Below are 21,335 nucleotides of genomic sequence, written 5' to 3' on the forward strand. Positions count from 1 at the left end.
AGGGAAAGATCACCTCCCTCAACCTGCTGGCAACACTCCTCCTAATGCATGAAGATACCATTAGCCTTCTTTGCCATAAGGGCACATTGTTGGCTCAAGCTCAACTTGGTGTCCACCAGGACCCCCAGTCCCTTTTCTGCCAGGCTGCTTTCCAGCTGGGTGGCCCCCAGCATGTACTGGTACATGGGTTGTTTTTCCCTGGGTGCAGGACTTTGCACTTCCCCTTGCTGAATTCCATGACGTTCTTCTCTGCCCATTTCTCCAGCCTGTCAAGGTCCCTCTGGGTGGTAGCACAACCCTCTGACTTACCAGTTTGGTGTCATCAGCAAACTTGCTGAAAGTGCACTCTGTTCCCTCATCCAAATCATTAATGAAGATGCTAAACAGGACGGGACCCAGTAGTGATCCCTGGGGTACAATGCTAGTGACTAGCCTCCAACAAGACTTCATGCCACTGATGACCACCCTCTGGGGCTGGCCATGGAGCCAGTTTTCAGTCCACCTCACTGTCTGCTCATGCAGCCCTTACTTCAACAGCTTCTCTATGAGGCTTTTATGGAAGACAGTGTCAACAGCCTTACTGAAGACCAGGCAGACAATATGCACTGCTCTCCCCTCATCTACTGAGGCAGTCATGTCATCATAGAAGGTTAGCAGGTTGGTCAACCATGACTTCCTCATGGTGAATTTATGCTGACTACTCCTGATGACTTTCTTGTCCTTCATGTGCCTGGAAATGGTTTCCAAGATTAGCTGCTCCTTCACCTTCCCAGGATCGAGGTGAGGTTGATCTTCTCATCTGAAAGACTTGCATGAGAATTTAAGAAAACTGATGAATTGGCTGTAGCCATTTTCAGCAGTCAAGGAACCATATTAAAAAAAAACCCCAGCGTTGGAGGCAAATGTGTATTGACAGAGAAAACCCCAAAATGGTTTTCTTTATACTTGCAGAGATGCAGAACGAGAGAGCAGTAAAGAACCAGATCCAGAAGTAATACTCAGCATTTCAACACCTAGATGTTACTTGTCATCCTGGGAAGTAAATTAAAAATTCTGGTCAGACGAATATATTCCTGTACACAGAAGGGGGAGTCAGTTCTCTATGCCTGGAGCTGACCTCTACAGGCATGCTTATGTCTAGGGGCCCTTCCCCAGGTGGAAGAAGACCTTGAAAGGAAGGACGGGTCTACAGGTCCATCCTGCAACCAGCAAAATATACGGAGCATTGGGGACTGGAGGAACCATAGCTCAGCGTAGCAAGCCAGCCTCAATCCTACAAAGAATTCATTACATGCTTTGAAGTGGAGTCACTGTGCAGCAAATGAACACAATTCGTGGGCTTGGAAGAACCACTGCCAGAGGGAACACAATGCTGTGAGCTGATGCTTACAGCATTCAGGAGGACATGAGCAAACTGGGAGTTCCCTACTCCAAGCAACATAACAGCCACCGATCAGCATAAAATAAAAGACAAGACCTGGGAGAAGGAACAGAGTCCTGGATAGTACCTTAACCTAAATTAAATGGAGACCATTAGTGGTTAGCAATTTGCTTATTGTTTACATTAAAACATGACATTCCAGAGATCTGCCCCATTGAAAGAGAATGTATAGGCAGTATGAATATAAAATACGACTGTAAAACTAAGCGAGTTAAATTAGTGACTTATGTGTAACTTTTAAAAGCCCAATGTAGAACAACACATCGTTCCATTCAATATTAAGCAACAGCCTTTAGTATTTTCAGAGCTTCTATTGCCTCAGTTTTAAATATCCAACTTGAAACACATTGAGTCTGATTTGCAGAACAAGGAAGCATTTCTGAATAGAACGAAAATGAGTCAGAATGACAGAGACAGGAGCTCAGAGCTATCAGACCTAAAATACTGAAACTGTCTAAAAAGGCCCCAAAAGACTAGTCTTACTCTTTTAGAATACAAGATGCACCTATCAAATTTAGTGACCAAATGCCTGAGCGCATCAAGCAAAAGCAGTACCTTTCAAATATAAAAGAGCAGATTACTTATTTGTTTGAACTCACGGAAGAAGCACTTCTTGAATGTTGTTCCAGATTGCTTTACCTCCTACTATGATGGCAAGCTGAGTTGTGAGTTCAAGGAGACATCCACCTGGATCGCACTGAAGGTTGGGAGAGACGTGAAGAATTTTTGAAGTTTGACAATTTCCCAGGCACGAATGAAGCATTTAAAATAATGCATTCCTGGTTTATTATGATAGCATTTCTTAAGGCAATACAAGAAGACTATTTAAGCAAACCTTTCCGGTAAGGTATGCAAAAGCCAATTCCAGGCCACATACGGTAGGTTGACAGGACACCAGTGAAAGAGTGAAATACCAGGTGAAGTCAGGCAGCTCTGTACTGCGCTATCACCAGGTGAGGGTCACCCAGTGGTACAGGAATGCTTCTGGTGATGTTCTGCCCTTCCCATGTGCCAATTCACAGAATGCTGGACCATGGCAAAATAAGCTTGTCTGGGCACATGTAATACATTTCTAAGCCCAACTGATCTCACGTGATATATGCTAGGGGTCACTAAGGAGGCAATTGGCTTGGGAGGCAGTCACTTTTTTAAACCCTCATGTTAAATATGTACAAACACGTTATACATTCCCAACTGCAGCAGAAAATCCAGACTAGTGGCTCCTGCTGTTTAAGAACAAACATGTCATACATTCTTACCTCTTCATTGCGATACTTTCCTAGCCAATAAACTGGATTTCCAGGGTGACCTACAAATTTGCCCTTAAAGAAGGCTATGTAGAAGCATGAAGAATAGTAGTTGACAAACTGAAACAAGAACATCTTTGTGGTCAGACTGTTTTCATAGTCAGTCTGTGTCCTTGGAAGCTCTGCAATTAAAAAAAAAAAAAAATAAAACCCCAAACCTACAAGTAACCTACAAGCTTCTTTACAGCCTCAGCTGAGAGTATGCATGTGTATGCCTTGTATTCCTTAATATGACTGAGAGCATTATAAATTAGATTGTACATAATCCCCATGTATACTGTTACCATTATGCTAATTCTAAAACTATATGGGTTGTAAAAAGGAAAGACAATAAAGAAAAAGGACAAGCAAAAATTCTGATAACTCAGGGAAAAAAAGCACCCAAATCCAGCACACTCAGGAAAGATGCAAATGTAACACTTTGAACTGATGAAACAGTATCAAATAAAACTATATTAAAACACCGCGCTACTTCACACATCTAAAGTAAAATAGCTACTTTAATGTTGATGGTCTGGGTATAAAGAATAATAATATTTGTGACTGTTTATCTATTTAATAACATGGAAATGGTATCTAGCTTTGGAACAGTGACCTTATTTCATTTATTTACAAGAAAATAGCTATTTTCCCCATAAACAAAAGCTAATGTAATTGAATGTGTTATGCGTTACTGATCTGTTTTCATAAAACTTGGTTATTATAGTAATTTTCTTTGCTTTGTCTGTTTCAAAAGCACAAAACTGTAAACAATTGATCTTTCATGCTGGCTATATGAGGAATTTTCAGGCAAAGAGCTGAATATCATATGCCTTTGATACTGAGAAAATCTCTATTTGAAAATTTCTAGGTGGTATTGTGTGATTTGGTGGGAAAATTCTGAAATATGTGGTACAGGTTCATTTATTGGAATTCTTATTATACATCTAGATGCTATTTTTTCTTGCTATTTTACCCCAAGTTTCTATGTGAGGTACAGCAGCAGCTTACCAAAGTCAGTAATCAGGATTGCCACTTTTTCATAGATGACATTGAGAACCATAATGACTATAAAGCTGATGAGCGAAGCAGTTACTGAAGTAGCTGTCTGTGGAGTCAGGTATTTGCGGATCGCCTCTGTTCCACTAATGTGCTGTGACAACGTTGCAGAAAATGCCAGGAAAACCGAGAGCCTGTAGACAATGATTCCAATAACTGAAGCAATAATCAAAAGAATCTGCCAAGGGAATGCAAGAAAGATGTTAATGTTGAACCACTGGCTTTAGGAAAAAGCGAGTTTGAAACATTTTCTACAATAGGCAAAAGAAAACCAATTGTGTGCCTGTTATTCCATCACAAGAGGATGATCAAATAAGATAGAAGGCAATAAGTATAGAATCCATAAAAGAAGCCTTTTTTTCTTGCAGCATAGTCAATCTGCTGGAAAGAAAAGAGATGGTCTGTTTTATGACTAATAACAAGGTCTGTACCAATGCAAATCAAGACATTGAGATGCATAATCAGATCTTACGCCTTGAGGCATGTGATGGAAGAAATTTCCCTCTTTTGACATCAGGCAATTGGCAGGATGGCAAATGTACTAGCAAGTCTGCACTGATTATGGAGGGGGCTGTACCTTCTCTTTCAGATGATAATACTACAGACTACAGACCCCTCAAAGGAACAGACAAATTTTAAGCCAAGTCATGTAATCTGCAGGAGTTATAATAATGACCCAGGTACCCCATCTTCTTTTTCTGTTTCTCCTCTTGCTTTTATTTCTGGCTAGTTCTCTAGTTTTTATTCAGATTGAGGTCCATAGAGCTGTGAATCTTTTTTTCACTATCTCTGCAAACTGCCATGAATCCACCTACCTCCCCTTACCCTGCACATAATAAGAGTGCAGTAACACAAAAGACCAAATCTCTTCCCTTCAACCCTAAGTCCTATTTAAATGCAACAGCAAGCTAGCCTTCTTTCCTTTGTGTTTCAGATGTGTTAATACTGAGGGTCTCCTTGGCTGCCAGCCACCACTCTGCCTCCTATCTGTCTGTTATCACCTAGGAAAAGTTCTTTTCCAGCTTCTGTTTGTGCTACAGGTGAGGAGGACATGCAGCATACTAAAACTCTGAGCTTTTCAAGGTAACCTCTCTGGGCATGTTCACCATGTTATATCATGGCTGCCTGGACTGCTTTTAAGTTTTAGTTGCAATTAAAGCAGTGGCTCTAGAAGATTAGAAAGCACCCGGCTTTGCTCTGTTAAGTGAAACGAAAAACCTGAAAGACGCCCAGGACTATGAGACACAATACTGAAGCAAAAAGCTGGAAAAAGTAGGATAGAAATTGGCAGGGAGGAGAGCATATAAACCAAAGGCTTTCCCCTGCTTGCCCCCGCAAAGACGTTAGTCTTAAAATAATGAGGAAAAAAAACAATGGAGCACATTTGCAAGCACAACTCATGAGCTACAGCTGCAGGATATTTTCATACGTATTTTCTATTCTATTGACTGTATGCTAATGAGTATTTGGTGACTACAGCTATGTTCTTCTTGTGGGCCCATACCTTATGGGCTTGGTTTATGCATCAGATGGAAATCCAACTGAAACTGTTCCATTCTTTCATTCAATTCAGGATGATTGTTTTTTTTAGATACTTACTAGAGAAGTGGATTAATGAGGTGAACAAATAAGAGAACTTTACCCAGAAGAAGACGGCACTTGTACAGAAAGCCATCCGTATGCACTTCCCACAGGCAGTGTATGGCACATGTTCTTCTTGCTGTAAAAGATTTAGAAACAGATCAAGGATGCACCCAATCTTTTCTTCATATTTTTTGTTTTGCTCCAATTAAGCCCTTTATGATATTAAGGGCAGAAAAAAGTAACAAAGTCCCCGGTTTTGTTTCCTTTCCTGCTTTATCCTGGAAATTCACATTTATTCATGATGTCAAAAGTCTTGCCTGATTATAGGTGTCTTTTGTTTGCTGCTCATTCTAAGATAAAAATGATTTCCATAGAGTCTGAGTGTCCTCAGCTCTTACTGATTTCAGCTATGACAGGGTTTCTTGGCTGATCATGGTATCCAAGGTCATTACCTTTCAAATTAGTTGTCAAAACATTGTCTAAAATTAGCAGGCACTAAAATTTTGCTCCTTGATCTCCATATTTCTCAATTTATCCCACAGAAACAATGGGATGGACTTGGAACTTGTCCAGTTCTGGGTTCCCCCATTCAAAAAACACAGGGAACTACTGGAGAAGGTCAAGTGGAGGGCTATGAAGATGATGAGGGGACTGGAGCATCTCCCTTAAGAGGAAAGGCTGGGGAAGCTGGGCCTGCTGGGCCTGGAGAAGACTGAGAGGGGAACTTATCAGTGTCTACAAATACCTTAAGGTGAGTGTTAGGGGGATGGGGCCAGGCTCTTTTCAGTAGTGCCCAGCGACAGGACAAGGGGCAATGGGCACAAACTGCAACATGAGAAGTTCCATCTGGATTTGAGGAAAAACTTATTCACTTTGAGTGTGACAGAGCACTGGAACAGGCTGCCCAGAGAGGCTGTGGAGTCTCCTTCTCTGGAGACTTTCAAAACCCGCCTGGGTGCGATTCTGTGCGACCTGCTCTGGGTGAACCTGCTTCAGCAGGGGCTTGGACTAGATGGTCTCCAGAGGTCCCTTCCAACCCCAACCATTCTGTGTGTGATTCTGTGTGTGAAACAGGAAAATGCCTACCTCAGTATGGTGGCATGAAGATCCACTGAGTCTTTATAGGATCTCTGAGGATCAAAATCATGTTTTAGCATAGTCTTCACTCTTTGAACTGTCTGAAACAAACTTTCTAGCTATGACTTTAAACATTAAAGGTGGCATAGGTTTATAAGCTTTTAAACAGAACCAGGTTTTTTGTAGTACAAGATATAAAAGATCTATATAGGATAGTTTCAACTCTGGCAGTTAATTTTGAAACTTTTCAAGTGCTCTCTAGTAAACATTAGTATAATGTGCATGGAATGTGAAAGCAATGCAAATGATCAGATAAACACCGGAGTAATATATTGACAGAGAATAATAAAAAGTGAAGCTGAGCTGGAGTGAGCTACAGAAGCTAAAGCTACTCAAAATGTATAATAAACAGAGATCTAGAATCCTCATAAATATGAAACCTATTTCATTGAAATGAGGATTATCCTCGTCCCAGTGAGTTTGCTACTATTAATCATAATTGCATCCACATGTACCTAGCAATACCTATTTATACATGTTTGAAAGAGAAACATCTTTGGTTAAAAAAACAGTCTTGGCATGATATATAATGTAACATCTTTCCATCTATTTCACCCTTTTTTCCTGATGCATTCTTAGGCAAAGATAGCAAATGCTCTGTGATCTTGGCCTCTGGCAGCAACACTGAAATCATTTCTTGGGGGATTTAATAAAGTAGGCTTAGTGTCCTAAGCTGGGGATGATGCCTACTTCTGTTTATTTATGACACAGGAACCTCAGCAGTGCAAGCTCCTCGAACAGGAAACTACTCGAAGGTGCCTACAGTTAGGTATAAATTCCCTCCCAGGCATCTGTACTTTATAAGTTCACTATTTCCAGGCCAGCTCATCAACTATCCTTGAAGCACTGCTGATTTATACAGCTCCAGTCCAGATTCATCATTTTCATAGTGTCCTCCCACAACATGTCTATTGCAATAGGCATCATCAGTTATCAAAATATTCCTTACCTGTGTGATTTCATTCATTACTACATGAGTGCACCGAGCTTCATACTCAGGGCGAACTTGTTCTTCTTGTTCTAAGTACTCAACTGTGTCCCATTCATACTCCAGTTCAGCCTGCCGTCGCTTCCAAAACTCCAAAAACAAAGTAACTATCCAGAGATGGACAAAATGAGCAATACCATGTCAGTATTGGACACATCTTGACTCCCTGGTCTACAACACGTGGCTCACTTTTCCATACAGCTTTCCACAGATACAGAATAAAACCCTTCTTGGCTAATGCAATGGTGAAGATAACTGGATCTACTCCTTTATGCAATTACTGCTTTGGATATACATGTACTTTAATAAGAGAAACCTGAGGTAAATGGTGTTGTAAGCACATGCTAAAAAATGCATAAACATTTTCATTTGCTTTCTGCCTAAGGCCAGAATATGAGCACTTTGGATTTCATATTATAGACTGCTTTTGGGAAAAGTTTATCATGGGATGCATAAGAAAGCAAGTTGGTTGGATAAGTGAAGACAAAATGTTGGAGAGTGCATGACTTCTGGGAAAGAAAAACTCAGTCTGCCAAAAATTGCCACAGGGAAAAAGCTCGTGTTCCTTCAGTCTGCAACTGTATGGACACATTATCAGTTTGCAGAGTACAAGAACCAGTAATGGTTCAGGTAAAGCTGCTTAAACACAGCTGTCTTTCTTCCCCTGCTAGCACGAATCTGAAGGAGCTGCAGTTTATTTGCATGGCACGGAGCTTAGAAACTCCCTGCGCTGGGCCAGCAGTTTCCTTGGACTGTGCTCCTACAACGGGAAGCACTGGGGGGAGCATCCTCAGATTAAATGAGTGCTGTGGCTCTGCAGCGCTGCCTCCAGGAGGAGTTAGTATCTCATCACTGCACTCATTACTACAATTGTCTGGGAGTAATTAACCCTAAAAGTGGTTTTTTTATTAATTTGGCCCCCTCATCCTGAATGATCAAACATCAATGGCATGCAGTTACAAGGTTATTTCCAAAATCAGGTGTGGTCAACAAACCCCAGACTGAAGCACTTAAAACCCAGAAAACGCCGTGGGCTGGGCTGTGAGATGACCTTGGCATCTGACACAGGCAAAGCCCCAGGAAACCCTCCTTCCTCGATTATTCAGGGGCCTCTTTCACAAAGCCTTTGCTACTTTGAGCTTAGAAGCACAAAGGCCATTCCAAAGCAGTGGGCCAGAGCATCACACCCGCCTTCTCCAGCGGAGCAAGACCAGTCTTACAGAAACCTCTAACTGCTGCCCAGCCCCAACCACGGGAAGCTACAGGCTATACTGATTTGCTCCAGCTGCAAATCCAGCTGCTGCTGGGGAGTCCAGAGGTGCAAGGCCTCCTTCTGTGACAGCCTCCATGTTAACAGCAAAAGAAAGGCACATAACATGGGGACAGCTCTCAGTCCAAATACAAAGAAAACCTGCTAGCTAAAATAAAGCAGCAGCCGAGCTGCATCTTTCAGAGCAGAGAAGGAGCTGCTGCTGGATTTGACATTTTTCTTTTGTTTTGAACTAGTGTTTTTTAACAGTGGAAACAAATAATGTTTCAGAATCAGGAGATCCAAGTACTAGTTCCACCTTGCATTGGTAATTGGTGTACCCTTTTGTGTGTCCCTCAACACTGCTAGTCAGTATGGCCCAGGCACTCTGCCTCTGAAGCTGCGTCACCATGGGCTGAAAAGAAATGCCTCTATTGGAGAACATTTGCTTGTTTAACTGATCTTGTTAAGGGAGATGATCCAGTGAAGTGGAAGCTGCCTCTTGTTTGTGACCTTTGCCAATTTAGTCACACCATCATGGGAGATGTGGCAGAAGTGTTGGTCCAGAGCATTAATGTATAGAGGCCAAATTCCCTGGTTTTATAGTGTTTTAAGACCTTTGAAGGGAATACACTATAAAAAATGCAATTATTAAAAGTGTATTGATGATAATGATGCAATAATATATCTAAAAATCTAGTATTATTTTAATTGTTTTGGACCAGGAGGTCTACAAAAGTATTAAAGCAAGATGAAAATTACAGCTGGAACTGCACCAGGACCATGGGTCATTTGGATTCATTACAATTTTGACTGAATTCCTGTAATATAATTCACCTCTTTATATAGTGGACTTATGACAAGAATACTAATAGAACTTGCAGCCATCACTATAACCATGCACCTTAACTTTGTAATTATTATTCCTGGAACCATTCTTCAAAACAGGAAACACAATTTTAATTAAAAAGCAAATTACAAATAAATTAACTATTCAGATGGCAGGAGAAGATTACATTAGTAACAAACTTTTTCATTTTCTTTTATTTAGAGAAGTTTCTGCTAGTATTTTGATTTTAGCATATATATTTAAAACATCTCTTTGAAATGTTATGTTTCATCTTGTATTTCTTTAAAGCAGTAGCTATTTTAAAGCACTTTAGGTCATCACAGGAAAACAAGAATACAATGCGTTTTACAAAGAAAGCAGATTATGTATTCCTGTCAGCCTACATTTGAATTTAAAATGTTACATGAGTTTGTTACATGGGTTATTTTATCTATAGTGTCCTGTATACTGATGTAACGTTATTTTGGTAATTCCTGGATAAGACTGCAATAAAAGCCAGTTAACAAAGTTGCTAGTATGAACAAATGAAATCATTTCTGGGAAAATAAACCCTGCCTAACCCTTTGAACACACCACAAAGTGGTTTCACCCATGGGAAACATCCTGGTTTAAGATACATTTTCTCTGCTAAAAGATAAATATAGTGCTTGTAACTACTACACTTTTTACGATCAGTTTCTTAAATAAAGTCAGGAGGAAAAAAATCCTGGGAAATAGAAAAAATGACTATTTTTCAATTGCCTTGCACAGTCATGCAGCTGTTAATAGGCACAGGAACCTCCCAAAACCCTCTGGAAGAAAACCAGCTCCTCTGCCAGATATATTTCAGCATGTGGCTCGCTCCTGCTGGATGAACACGAGACAGCTCTTACCACTTCTTTGAGATTTTTCTCCAAGTCAAACAAAACAAAACAGACACCGAAGGCCACCTTTAAGTTCTGCAATTTTTTGTTTTCTTATGATGCTAAAAAAGAGTCCCTGTGAATGTACATGTCTTCTATGGAACTACCTACTAGTGAATTCCTGAGTGCTAGAAAATGAAGTCATTGCAAATTTATCTATGTTTTCTTGGCTGATGCTGGGGACTTGGCCAAAATTAGATGACAAACCACAGTTGTTGAAATCGACTTACCCCATATTCCCATAAATACTGCAAAGACCAGTGTTCCAAAGCTATCAAATATACAGAGTTTCTGAAAAAAAAAAAAAGCAAAAAAAATGCTTAAAATATAACCAACCATTTTTTTATTTCTACACTGACCCACAACAGAAGCTGCTTACTGAACATGTTGATTTTTAGCTTTTATGTAGTTTAATAAACAATCTTTATTGACAGTGTTTCCTCAATTTCTGTCAATGTACACTACCCTCCAGTAAATTAAGGAAATTAAATGCAAAGCCCAGAATCCAAAATACAAGCCAAATATGCAGCGAGAGGACAGTAAAATGCATTGCTATCAAACTTCCTTCCATCTGTTGCATCAGAAGAGGAAAAACAATGCTTCTGGTCTGGGAACTCGGTATAGAGTTATGAATTTTTAATACAGCTACAAAAAGGCAATGGACACATCTGGTTCTCATGAGCAGGATGACAACAAATCAAGCTAGTTAGTAAAAACACATTCCGATGAGATACCTCTGTGGTCACAATTTGCCTTTCCTTTCCATCAGAGCCTTTTCCCTGTATTCTTATTATTTTTACCCTTTAAGTGTGCTGGAGCAACACATTAAAGCTGGGTAAAATATTTTGATGAATAGCTGGAAAATTGCAGTTTTGGGAGTGACTAGATCTATGGAAAGGAATTACAAAAGGCTAACGTTAGCCTACTGAGACAAGGCAATGGAGAAAGAAAGCGAGGTTCCTCTAGACAGGAACTCAGAGCAAGAGTCTGGCTGTGTCGTTGTTAACAGGACACGGCTGTGTCACAGCTTCTGGCATGGCCATCATCAGCTTCTCCTTGTACCCATCTCCTCCTTGACAACAGGGGTCAAATTCAAGGCACAGATCCAGATAACTTCTTTGGGGACGGAGGGGACAGAATTCAGAATATCAAAATATATTTTAAATATTTCCTTAGCAAAATTGATTCAGAGCAACTGAATCAAGACTTCAGTAACTGAGTATTTTTTCCCCCCCAAAAAAGGAAGAAGTACCCCCAAGTGAAATTAAACGGTTTCATTTTCAACTAAAAAACCACTTTAGTCCTGTATTGAAAATTTGGAGGCTACGGGAAATAAAAAAAGCCCAATCTTTTAAATCTTGGATCAGACTGAAGCGATTAATGTTGTTGGTTTTACTTTTCAAAGTTCAGTCACTGTATCAAAAGGACCAACTATTTGCACAGTTTCAGCAATTCTGCAGGGTATTAGTGGAGGAACAACAATGGTTTTATACGTAGTACTAGAGGAAGTGGAACTACAGTTCAATAGCATGTCTGTAAGCTGTAAATGTAGTTACCTTGGATGATTCACAGGTGATGCTGAGGTTCCAGTAGGTACATACTTTATCACACTGAGGGCACATTAAGATATTACCTCCTATGTTGGGATCACATACTTCTTGGCTAAAAACAAAACTAGTCAGTCACTCACCAACACTAAATTCTTCAGTCCTTTTTTGCACGAGGCCACTGCAATAATCTCAGGGAATTGAGAGATAATTTACCAGTGATGTGCTCTCAAGAATCTGCCCCCACCCACCCCAGCAACACATCCCCATTTCCATTCCTAGTCCTCATCTCAAAAACCGATGACACAAAAGGAAAATAATTTCTATCCCTTGTACATGGTGGTAATTCTCAAAATTGTTCACATTAAAAACAAAACAACTCTTCAAAGATCCCATGTTCTTCAATAGGAAACCCACACTCGCATGCTCACACGTGCTGTTACAGCAAGTCCTAGAGGAGAAGGAAGAGGAACACTGACTAAAAGAGCAAGGAATAGCTGCAGGACCAAAAGGGCTACCTAGTCCCTGTGGTCGTCTAAAGAGGATCAGATTCAAAAACATGCAAAGGGGGGCTGCTAGGGTGATTCAAGGAATGACAGATCTGTCTCCTAAGGGACGGCAAAAGAGTTGTGTTCTAACTAGTACACACAACCCTACTATGGTGCTGGCTGAAAGGTGATGGATGTAATTGCCTTCTATAAATATATCAGTGGGGTGAACACCAGGGAGGGAGCTGAACTATTTAACTAAATGAAAATACTGGCATAAGGCTAAATGGGTATAAATTGGTCACTGGAGTGGAGGTCTGGAACAGCCCTTCATCACGTTTAAAGATAAACACAATTCCAGAAGCAGGTACACAGTGTGATGGCCTGCGGTTGATTTGGCACAATGACCCAGGTGTTTTTTCCTGGGTCATGGTGCCATGGTTGAATTTTGTCATTTTCTGATGAGGGAATCTGTGACATGGCTATCCCTTGCCTCCCAACATATCCTGGGCAGCTGAATCCCCCTGTGCTGTTGCTCTTCCTCTATTCTTCTCTCAAAGTAGAGGAAAGAAATTTTGGGGGTTTTATCAAGGTCTTTGGATAAATCCTTTAAGGATTACCACAGTGAAAATAATGTGTTATGGCAATTTGTATCGACTTCTGATCGCCACTCTTTTCTTCGTGTTTCTACAGTAGGTGTGGTGAACCTAGTGCAAAATATAAATAAAACAATGAAATAACAAACTTTTGGATGTCTATCACTGCAGTGGTCCATGGACACCCTTTATTCTTGTTATCTCAATTTTATGCCTTTACTTCAAATCCACACCCACTGTTGTTCTCAGGCCCTTTCATTTTTTTCTCTTTTCTTATGCAGTGTCTTGCAAACCCTGCATGGTCCCTTTTGCAGGGGACTGATCAAAATTGCATGTGACATCAACATAGGCCTGATCAGGTACCTCCATGTGCAGTTGTCCTTTGTCAGGCATCCATACAGAAAACAGCCAACTCCTACAACTGCAGCCACGATCAGCATATTAGTGTAAAAGCCCAGCCAAGCAAAGTAGATTCCAATTTTCTCTCCATAATATTTCCTGTGGAGGAGAAAGGGTTTTTCTGAAATGCAAGTAAATTCACATTTCTGTTTCAAATGGCTCTTCATTTCATACACCTTGTGTCAACTCTTATTGTCATATTCCTCTGGTTTGAACATGGGGATTGCAGAAGTATTGCAGCCAGGTATCTCTATCACCACTTTTATGCTTTTACAAAAGGATAGGAAGACGGCAGAAAAAAGGAAAAAAAGAGAAATACCATGCCTTGGGGGAAAAAAAGTAATTGAAGTGGTTGCTTTTTAATTAACTGGCTTATCATGAAACCAAACTCAAAGTATGCTCCCATGCATGAGCTGATATAGATGTACGTATCTGCCCTCAGAACTGAGCTGTCTCTTTGAACCCCTCAAGCCAGGCCCGTTACGTAAATTCCTAGTTCCATCTGCATTAGTCCAGCCCCAGTCACACCAACCTGATGAAATCCAGGGGCTGCAGCTTGAAAATGTTCTTAGGATGAGCCCATTCCCTGTAGAGAAGATACCGTTCACTTGGGCAGTTGGGATCAGTTGACAGGTGCCTAAAACTAGACTGCAAAACAGAAAAGGCATGAGAAGAATATACTGTTAATCTAACCAGCACAAATCAGCTCCCATCTCCACAGATCCTATGCCATGTAGCCAAAGCCTGGAATAGTCTTTTAGCCCAGTCCAACTGCCAGCCAGGAAAAGGAGCAGGAAGGCAGCTCTGGGACTGCACCAGGATTCAGGATAGAAGGTTGTCAGAATGGCACTGAATGCTAAAGCAAATGCTTTACATATGTGAGCTGAAAATAACAGAGACTCATCATGAACTTAAATCAGAGCACATGTCATCATCTTGGCACTTAGGAATAGAAAATAGCAAAAGGATCCATTCTAATTAGAGAACAGGACCAAATTAAAATGGATTTTAAGTAGCTTTAACAGGCTAACATGCTTTGCTTCAAAATAATATTGTGCTGGACTGAAGGCTGGAAAGTCTGAGTGATAAATCCAGGGCTTCAAGTCTCTGTTTTAAATTTAAAAGAGAGTTCACATGGAGATAATCCTTGTGGGTTTTACAAGGTAATTTGAAAAACTATTTCAATAAAGCCTATTTTATTTGAGGGAATTCTCTGTTCTATATCTGTGATGCAACAAGACAAGTGACATTTGTAGAAATCTATAGGCTACTTTTGCTTTTCAGAGTAGCTGTGATACATAATTTTAATTGTATAAAAAGACAGTCATTAACTACTAGTCATACTGAGCCCAAATTCCCCGTGCCAAGATAGAAGTAGCCTGCAAGGCAGGTTTTAAATCTTTAAAAGGAAACCTTAAAAACGGATAGTCACGAATTATACTAATTCTATCCTGTAAAGCTTTGGGTTACTTACAAGAAACATGATTTGTCTTGATTCTGTCTTAAAGATTTCCTTGAAAGCCTTGGAGGCCTCCTGAATATTTTAAGCCGAGTTCAAACGGCTGAAGCAGTTATCATTCCTGACCTCCGATGTTCTCAGCGTCTTCTCAACAGAACACACCTCAGACACAGAATGGTGGCTCTGATGGGGAGGAGGGGTGGGGGTGTATAATAGATATAATGCAGAAAATCAGCCCTCAGTCTTTGCTTACTGTATGCCATTTGCAGCCTCACATGGAGTTTTTCTTTAATCAAATATTCTGAAATCTGATTTTTTTCTCCTTAATTTTCTTTTCCTGTGTTATTGCTAGCCTTTGTATACAAAACATTTTTCAGTATAACTTCCTTCTTTAAATGCTGTAATTTAAAAAGCTTCAGAAGTGTAGCTATAAAAGCTGGATTTCTTATTATTGCAAGGTGAAATTCAGCCTGGTTAAGCTTCTGCTTGCATGACACTGGCATCACCGGTGAGGCGTTGGTCTGGTTGGACAGAGCCTTCCTGCAGAAACCCGAGTTTCCCTGCATGTATGTTGCAATGTTTGGAAACTGTGGGAATGTTTCTCACTGTGTGAGACTGTCATGCATCCTAAGATGAGATTTGTAGTCTACATCTTTATTAATAATGCTGATATTTGATAGGAAATTTCATGATGAAAACCTGAATGCTAGAAAAAGGGGCAAAGTTACAATTGATTTAGAACTGATGATACAGTGCGTCACGGGAACTATCGCTCAGGCCAGGCACTTTGCTGAACTACGCCTCCCAAAGAATATAAGTTTAATGCCTCCTAAATGGAAGATATTGTTTTTCAGTTATGGAGCTATATTTTTAACCAACAGTGCTTTGGAAGAAAAACCCTTTAGCTGAAGTGTCCTGTTCTACTATGTGGATATAATAACCAGTCAAGGAGTAAGGCACTCAATAGTGCTTGTATCTTTAGGTACAAACCCCACAGACATAGTTCAGAGCCCTATTTCCAAATACATTTTAGTTACAAGCACTGGACTTACGTCATGGAGGGGAAATGCTGCTTTGTAGATTCCAGTGTCCAGTAGTCTGTTAATGCCAAACTTTTTCACCTTGTTTTTGGTTGCATATTCAACACGGGACAGGATAAAATGAACCTGAAATTCATAAAAATTTGTTGTGCCTCTTGCAAATCTGAAAGTAATCATACACAGCCATACCTGTCTCAGTATATAATCAAGTTAGGAGGGGGTAAGCAATGCAGACAAAAGCAATTGCACAGGGTATATGAAATATTCGAATTCCTCCTCTAAATTTAGGTGGAACAGAAATGAGACATATGCAAGGAATGTTTTCCTTCTGGATTGTCCAGGCTGTTTCATAAATGACACGGGACTACTGCATTCTGAATATTTCTAATTTTTCAGGATACTTTCATGAAGATAATTGCACTGATGGGATTAAAAGAATCTTTTTTTAAAGATTAAATGCTAGAGATACTCCATGAACTTACAATTCGGCTTCTGGTTGCAGGATTGAAAAATGTGTCTTTGTCTTGAATATAAAAGTTGGACAAACGTTCCTTTTGAAAAGGGGCAGTGAAAAACTCCTGCTCAGGTTTGATGATATTTTCATCCACTCTGAAGAGTCGACTAAACCAGTTGAAAGCTGAGTTTCGGGTCTTCAGGTCATTGGGTTGCAGAGGCAATTTGATGTGCATAACCTCGGCATACGTGCATAGCACTTCCCAAGGTGCATGCACTTTCACAAAAATGAGTTTTTCATCCAAAACCTGAAATGAAAGAATATTAAAAATATCTGTGTAAGAAAATGAAAGAAAAGGACTTTTCATAACACTTCTTAAACTATCCAGAATTTTCTTTCTCTTTACAGGTCACAAATGACCTACTCAAACTCGCATTCATTGTCCATCTTAGCAAAAATATCATTAGCTTCTGTAAAAGCACTGACATGAGGTGGAAACACTCTGGTATATAAAGGTATATAAAAAAGACACCTAAATCTTCCCTTAACGCTTAGTGTTTACACCTCTGCAAAGTATTTTACAAAGCAATTTAAGTTTAACAACGCTTCCCCCGTATGGGTTCATTAGCAGTGTTTGTACCTGTAGCCTGGCAGGGAAGCTGTGGCTTTGGAGCTGTCAGTGGCTCCCCAGCAGCTCAAGTACAACCCCAGGGTGATGTGACTTGATGGAAGCAGGTTAGGCACCCACGGGTGCTCCTGGGAAACATGAATTCCCAACTTCATTGGGAGAATGGGGAGAGGGAAAGGGAAATCAGCTGAGACTGCTATGAAAAACAGCACGGGGCGCATTTGCTCCCAGTTACATGCCCAAACCAGCACCTGTATGCAGTGGGAACCCTGACAGCCACTCTCCTCTCCTGTATACACACCACCTGTAGACTTTCTATTGATGCCCTGCATTAGTGAGCCTCAGCCACATGAAATGACATTATGCAGTGTGTTGGCTCAGGAACATCAGTCAGATGACCTAGCCTGGGGAAATCCAGTTTCAAAGGTTTTTCTGTCATGATCGTGGAAGAACTATTGAAAACTGCAACATGTAAGCAAGCAAGGGGGCCATGTCAGACTTGAGCAAGCGGTTTGCTTTCTTACGAATGTGAAGAGCCAGACTGCATCCCTGCATGTGCAGCAGGAGCTCTCACTGAAGAAATCAAGTAAATACCATGATGCCGTGGATTCTGAGTCTAATCTGGGAGGAAGGGGCAAAGTGACCTTTTCTGGAGCTCAGTATAGATTACCAAACAGCAAATACAGACTGAAAGTGATTGTCCTGGACGGAGAGACCCGGACGGATGGCTGCAGCCCTGCAGGACAGGAAGGAAAGGGGCTCTGAGGGGCTCTAACCCTCCCTGCAAGAGACAGGAGCTCTGGCAGCTGGTGTGCATTACAACAGCAATCTTGAACTGCCTGCAGGTGACATCACGGCCCAAAATATACAAAGCATGAGAGTTACAACCACTTGCATAGCGCCAAGCCTTGCGAGGAGCAGGGTCATGTGCTGGAGCCCTGTGCTGCTCTTCTGGCAGGGGTGCTCGGCCCTTGGCACCCACTGGCTTCCCACGCATCCTACACAGCCAGAGTAGGGGAATAACCTCTCCTCATAGTATAGCCAGTAATATTTATCTCACAAGTGCTGAGCAAACATGACCCATTCAGTCTCTCAGCTTCCCATCATTCATTTTGCAGAGGAAGGAACAGACACAAAATTTAAAAGATTTTGCATCAGACCACAGAGACGCTAGAGACAGAAAAAAAGGTGGGCCTTTTTCTCCTGAGAGGAGAGAAATGTTACAGTAAATTCATATATATTCAGTTTCCTTATTCCCACAGGAGCAGCTTAGCTCTCAGACACAGCTGTTCACAGAGAAGAGCACTCACCGATCTCGTTGCTTCAAGTTGCAAGCCGTTGCTTATCAGGTTTGATTCATATATTTGTCTCTTCCTCTGTTAAAAGGTATTGAACACTGTAAAACACCTGTTCCAAATTTCACAAATATGTATGCATAGAAGAATGGAATTGCCTCCCCAAATGAAAAATTGTTGAGTTGTTATCTCTATAGTCTACGTAACAGCTAATGTGGCGATAGGTAGTCTCACCTGCTTATCCTGACCAGGTTTGTTTTGTCTAATATGCAACACTGCTCTCAAATGCAGTTGTGGGGAACTCACCCTCTCATTTTCTGGTACATTACAGAGGTAAAAATGTGCCCCACAGTTTGAATTTTGAGAGCAATTACCCCCAGTCTTCTTCACCTTTAGTCACTACGTGAACTACTGACGGCAGCCTCCCTCACCCCATTAATCTGCCCTTTTGAAAGTCTTCATCTCAAGGGCTTTCCATTCCACTTTCCTTCCAGCAATCTGTAACTTTATTCTTCTTTCACACTAATCATGAGTTCACACAGTGGCTCAGACTGCAGTAGCCCTCTACATTTTAGCCCATGGATAAGCATCCCCAAAGGAAGAAGCTGAGAGCTGTAGCACTTGCAGAGTCAGTGGTGCTATTCTAGGAGCATTCAATGTCCCCGGAAGGACATCACAAGTTTTCCTTGGTAAACATGAAATTCATGGATCATTTTAATTTCACTTCACAGTTACTAGCACTTGGCAGGTAGTGAGTTACAAAAAATATGAAATGTCTTTGCAATCTTGAATTTGCTTCTCCACACACATGACCTCCCCGCAAAAAACACACAGAGACAAGCAGCCTGTCTCCCCTCAATATGCAAAATATACAACTCCATAAAGGATTTATAAGAAATTTTGAAACTTAACGTGAAGTAATCAAATTTAAAAGCTATTTGCATCAACTGGATAGTTCCCCAATGAGCTATTTGTTCATGTAAGTCAAGGGTAGCCAGCTCTCCCTGGCCTACGGAATGCATGTACCCTGTGCTTAAAGGGTCCTACACCTACCACTACAGCAACCTAAAAGAATGGTCCAACAGTTTCTGTTGCCTGGTTCTCTACATCCAGACTAACCCCCTTAAGATATGTGCTTAAGATCCAGACCTGTTGCTACTATGAAGGACCAGAGTTAATGAATGACCCTCTAGATAAAGTCTTAGGAATTTTGATAGGTACATGGAAACTGGTCTTCAGGACTAGACACGACTCACTCGCTTGAGGGAGCAAAAGCCAGATGCTTCAGCAAAAAGGGCAAAAATCTTCAGGAGTTCCATGAACAGGTCAGTTGTATCTCCATGTAAGTTTCATCCAGTTCTTTAATGTTTAAAGACTGTTGTAAGTCCCCAAAGAATAAAAACCTATTTTTTCAAAACTCCAGCAAGTCTTGGAATTAATAATAATAATAAAGCTGTATAATAATATAAACAGCCAACTCCATTTATACTTGGTTAGTTCTCAGCTGCAGCACCTGCATGTGGCAACAGTTACAATGGACTAATTTCATATTTTGTTAAAAGATGGGGGTTTTATCCCTTTCAGGTTTTCTGCCTCTTTATTCTACTGAGTATCACCTTATTCTTGGGTTAGGGACAGGAAGATCTAAATCTTTCCATCTGTTTTCTTCTTTCATCAATACTTACCACATTTCTCGTTATTCCTCTCTTTTCTCAGGGTAAAACCACAATTCCAAACTCTGATAGCATTCTTCATGGAGGTATTTTTCCATGTCCCATTAATCCACTTGTTTACTGGTGACAGTATAATGCTCTTTATATTTTTTTCGTTGTGTATAGAACATTGTACATCTATATGTAATATGCACATCTATAATATATTGTATATACCTAATGCTTTCTATTGTCTAGTATTTTGATGGTAGCTGAACCTTGAAGAGGACACAGTATTTCTGTTTCCTGTGACATCCAAGCATCTTCCTTGTACTAACAGCACTTAGAATCCCAAATGAGAATGAGTTTTTTCCTTGCAGTAACATATTTCCTTGTATTTTTCAATGTTTCACACATAATAGTGCTCTTTATTCTCCTTCAAAGCTAAAGGTTCACAGTCATCCTGGCTTCTAAGGAAACTACATAATGATCTCCTTTCCAATTTTTATTATGTCATAACTTTTTCCCCTTACCAGATCATTAATATATGTAGTACACAACACAGGAGTTGTTACTTAACTATTAGCTCTTCTGCCATTTCATCTTACCTCTCTGCTTCTTCCATACTCACATGGTTCTTTGTAAAGTGCATAACACTCAATCATGAAAATATTTCAACCTGAGTTCTGCTTTGTTTCAGCAAACAGAAAAGACAGGGGGCAAAATACCCTTTCATTTCTTCCTAAATACCACAAAGATGGATGTGGGGCAATTCTCATTTGTAGAGGTCTAATACTTTTTTTTTTTAATCTTACCATTCAGATTGCTTTAATAATTTATTATGGCAAGGAGTTCCCCAAATTAATTTTGCCCTCCATATCTTAGAGGAATGTTGACAACATTAAGGTTTCTAATAATGCATTAATGCAGGTAGTGAGAAACAAAGCCCCTGGGAGACTTTGCTAATTAGGGGCTTTGCTATTTTATATAAATGATTGAATTATGCGTATGATGATCTATGGAGGAGCTAGACTTTTACCCAGAGGAGTCTATAGTGGTTTTGCATTGACTGGGGAATACCGCATAAAGACATGATAGCATATTATGTTGGAAGGTGGAGACTGTCCAAAGTTTATTTTAGTATCTGCTATTTTGCTAAGCTACCTGCAAGGCTAAGTTGTAATAATAATGTAATCATGATCTAAACCTGACACAGATTTTGATGACTGAATGGCTAGCCAACAGACTAACACCCTATGGGATGCATAATCATATACAATC

The 21,335-nt window shown here is 40.4% G+C and overlaps 1 protein-coding gene across 1 annotated transcript in view; it reads right to left on the minus strand.

Annotated features, from left to right (window-relative positions):
* Positions 1-21,335, minus strand: part of ANO6 (anoctamin 6) — a 79,024-nt gene that overhangs the window by 14,458 nt on the left and 43,231 nt on the right. The window contains exons 4-15 of the mRNA XM_056341541.1: positions 18,418-18,483; positions 16,508-16,786; positions 16,038-16,151; positions 14,059-14,174; positions 13,491-13,625; positions 12,053-12,158; positions 10,727-10,787; positions 7,457-7,602; positions 5,429-5,506; positions 3,739-3,964; positions 2,701-2,870; positions 2,041-2,138 (exon numbers count right to left, since the gene is read on the minus strand). Coding sequence (XP_056197516.1) covers positions 2,041-2,138; positions 2,701-2,870; positions 3,739-3,964; positions 5,429-5,506; positions 7,457-7,602; positions 10,727-10,787; positions 12,053-12,158; positions 13,491-13,625; positions 14,059-14,174; positions 16,038-16,151; positions 16,508-16,786; positions 18,418-18,483 — 1,595 coding nt within the window. The remainder of the gene's footprint in view (positions 1-2,040; positions 2,139-2,700; positions 2,871-3,738; positions 3,965-5,428; positions 5,507-7,456; positions 7,603-10,726; positions 10,788-12,052; positions 12,159-13,490; positions 13,626-14,058; positions 14,175-16,037; positions 16,152-16,507; positions 16,787-18,417; positions 18,484-21,335) is intronic.

This window comes from Falco biarmicus, chromosome 5 (genome assembly GCF_023638135.1).
Source record: "Falco biarmicus isolate bFalBia1 chromosome 5, bFalBia1.pri, whole genome shotgun sequence".
Taxonomy (NCBI): Eukaryota; Metazoa; Chordata; class Aves; order Falconiformes; family Falconidae; genus Falco; species Falco biarmicus.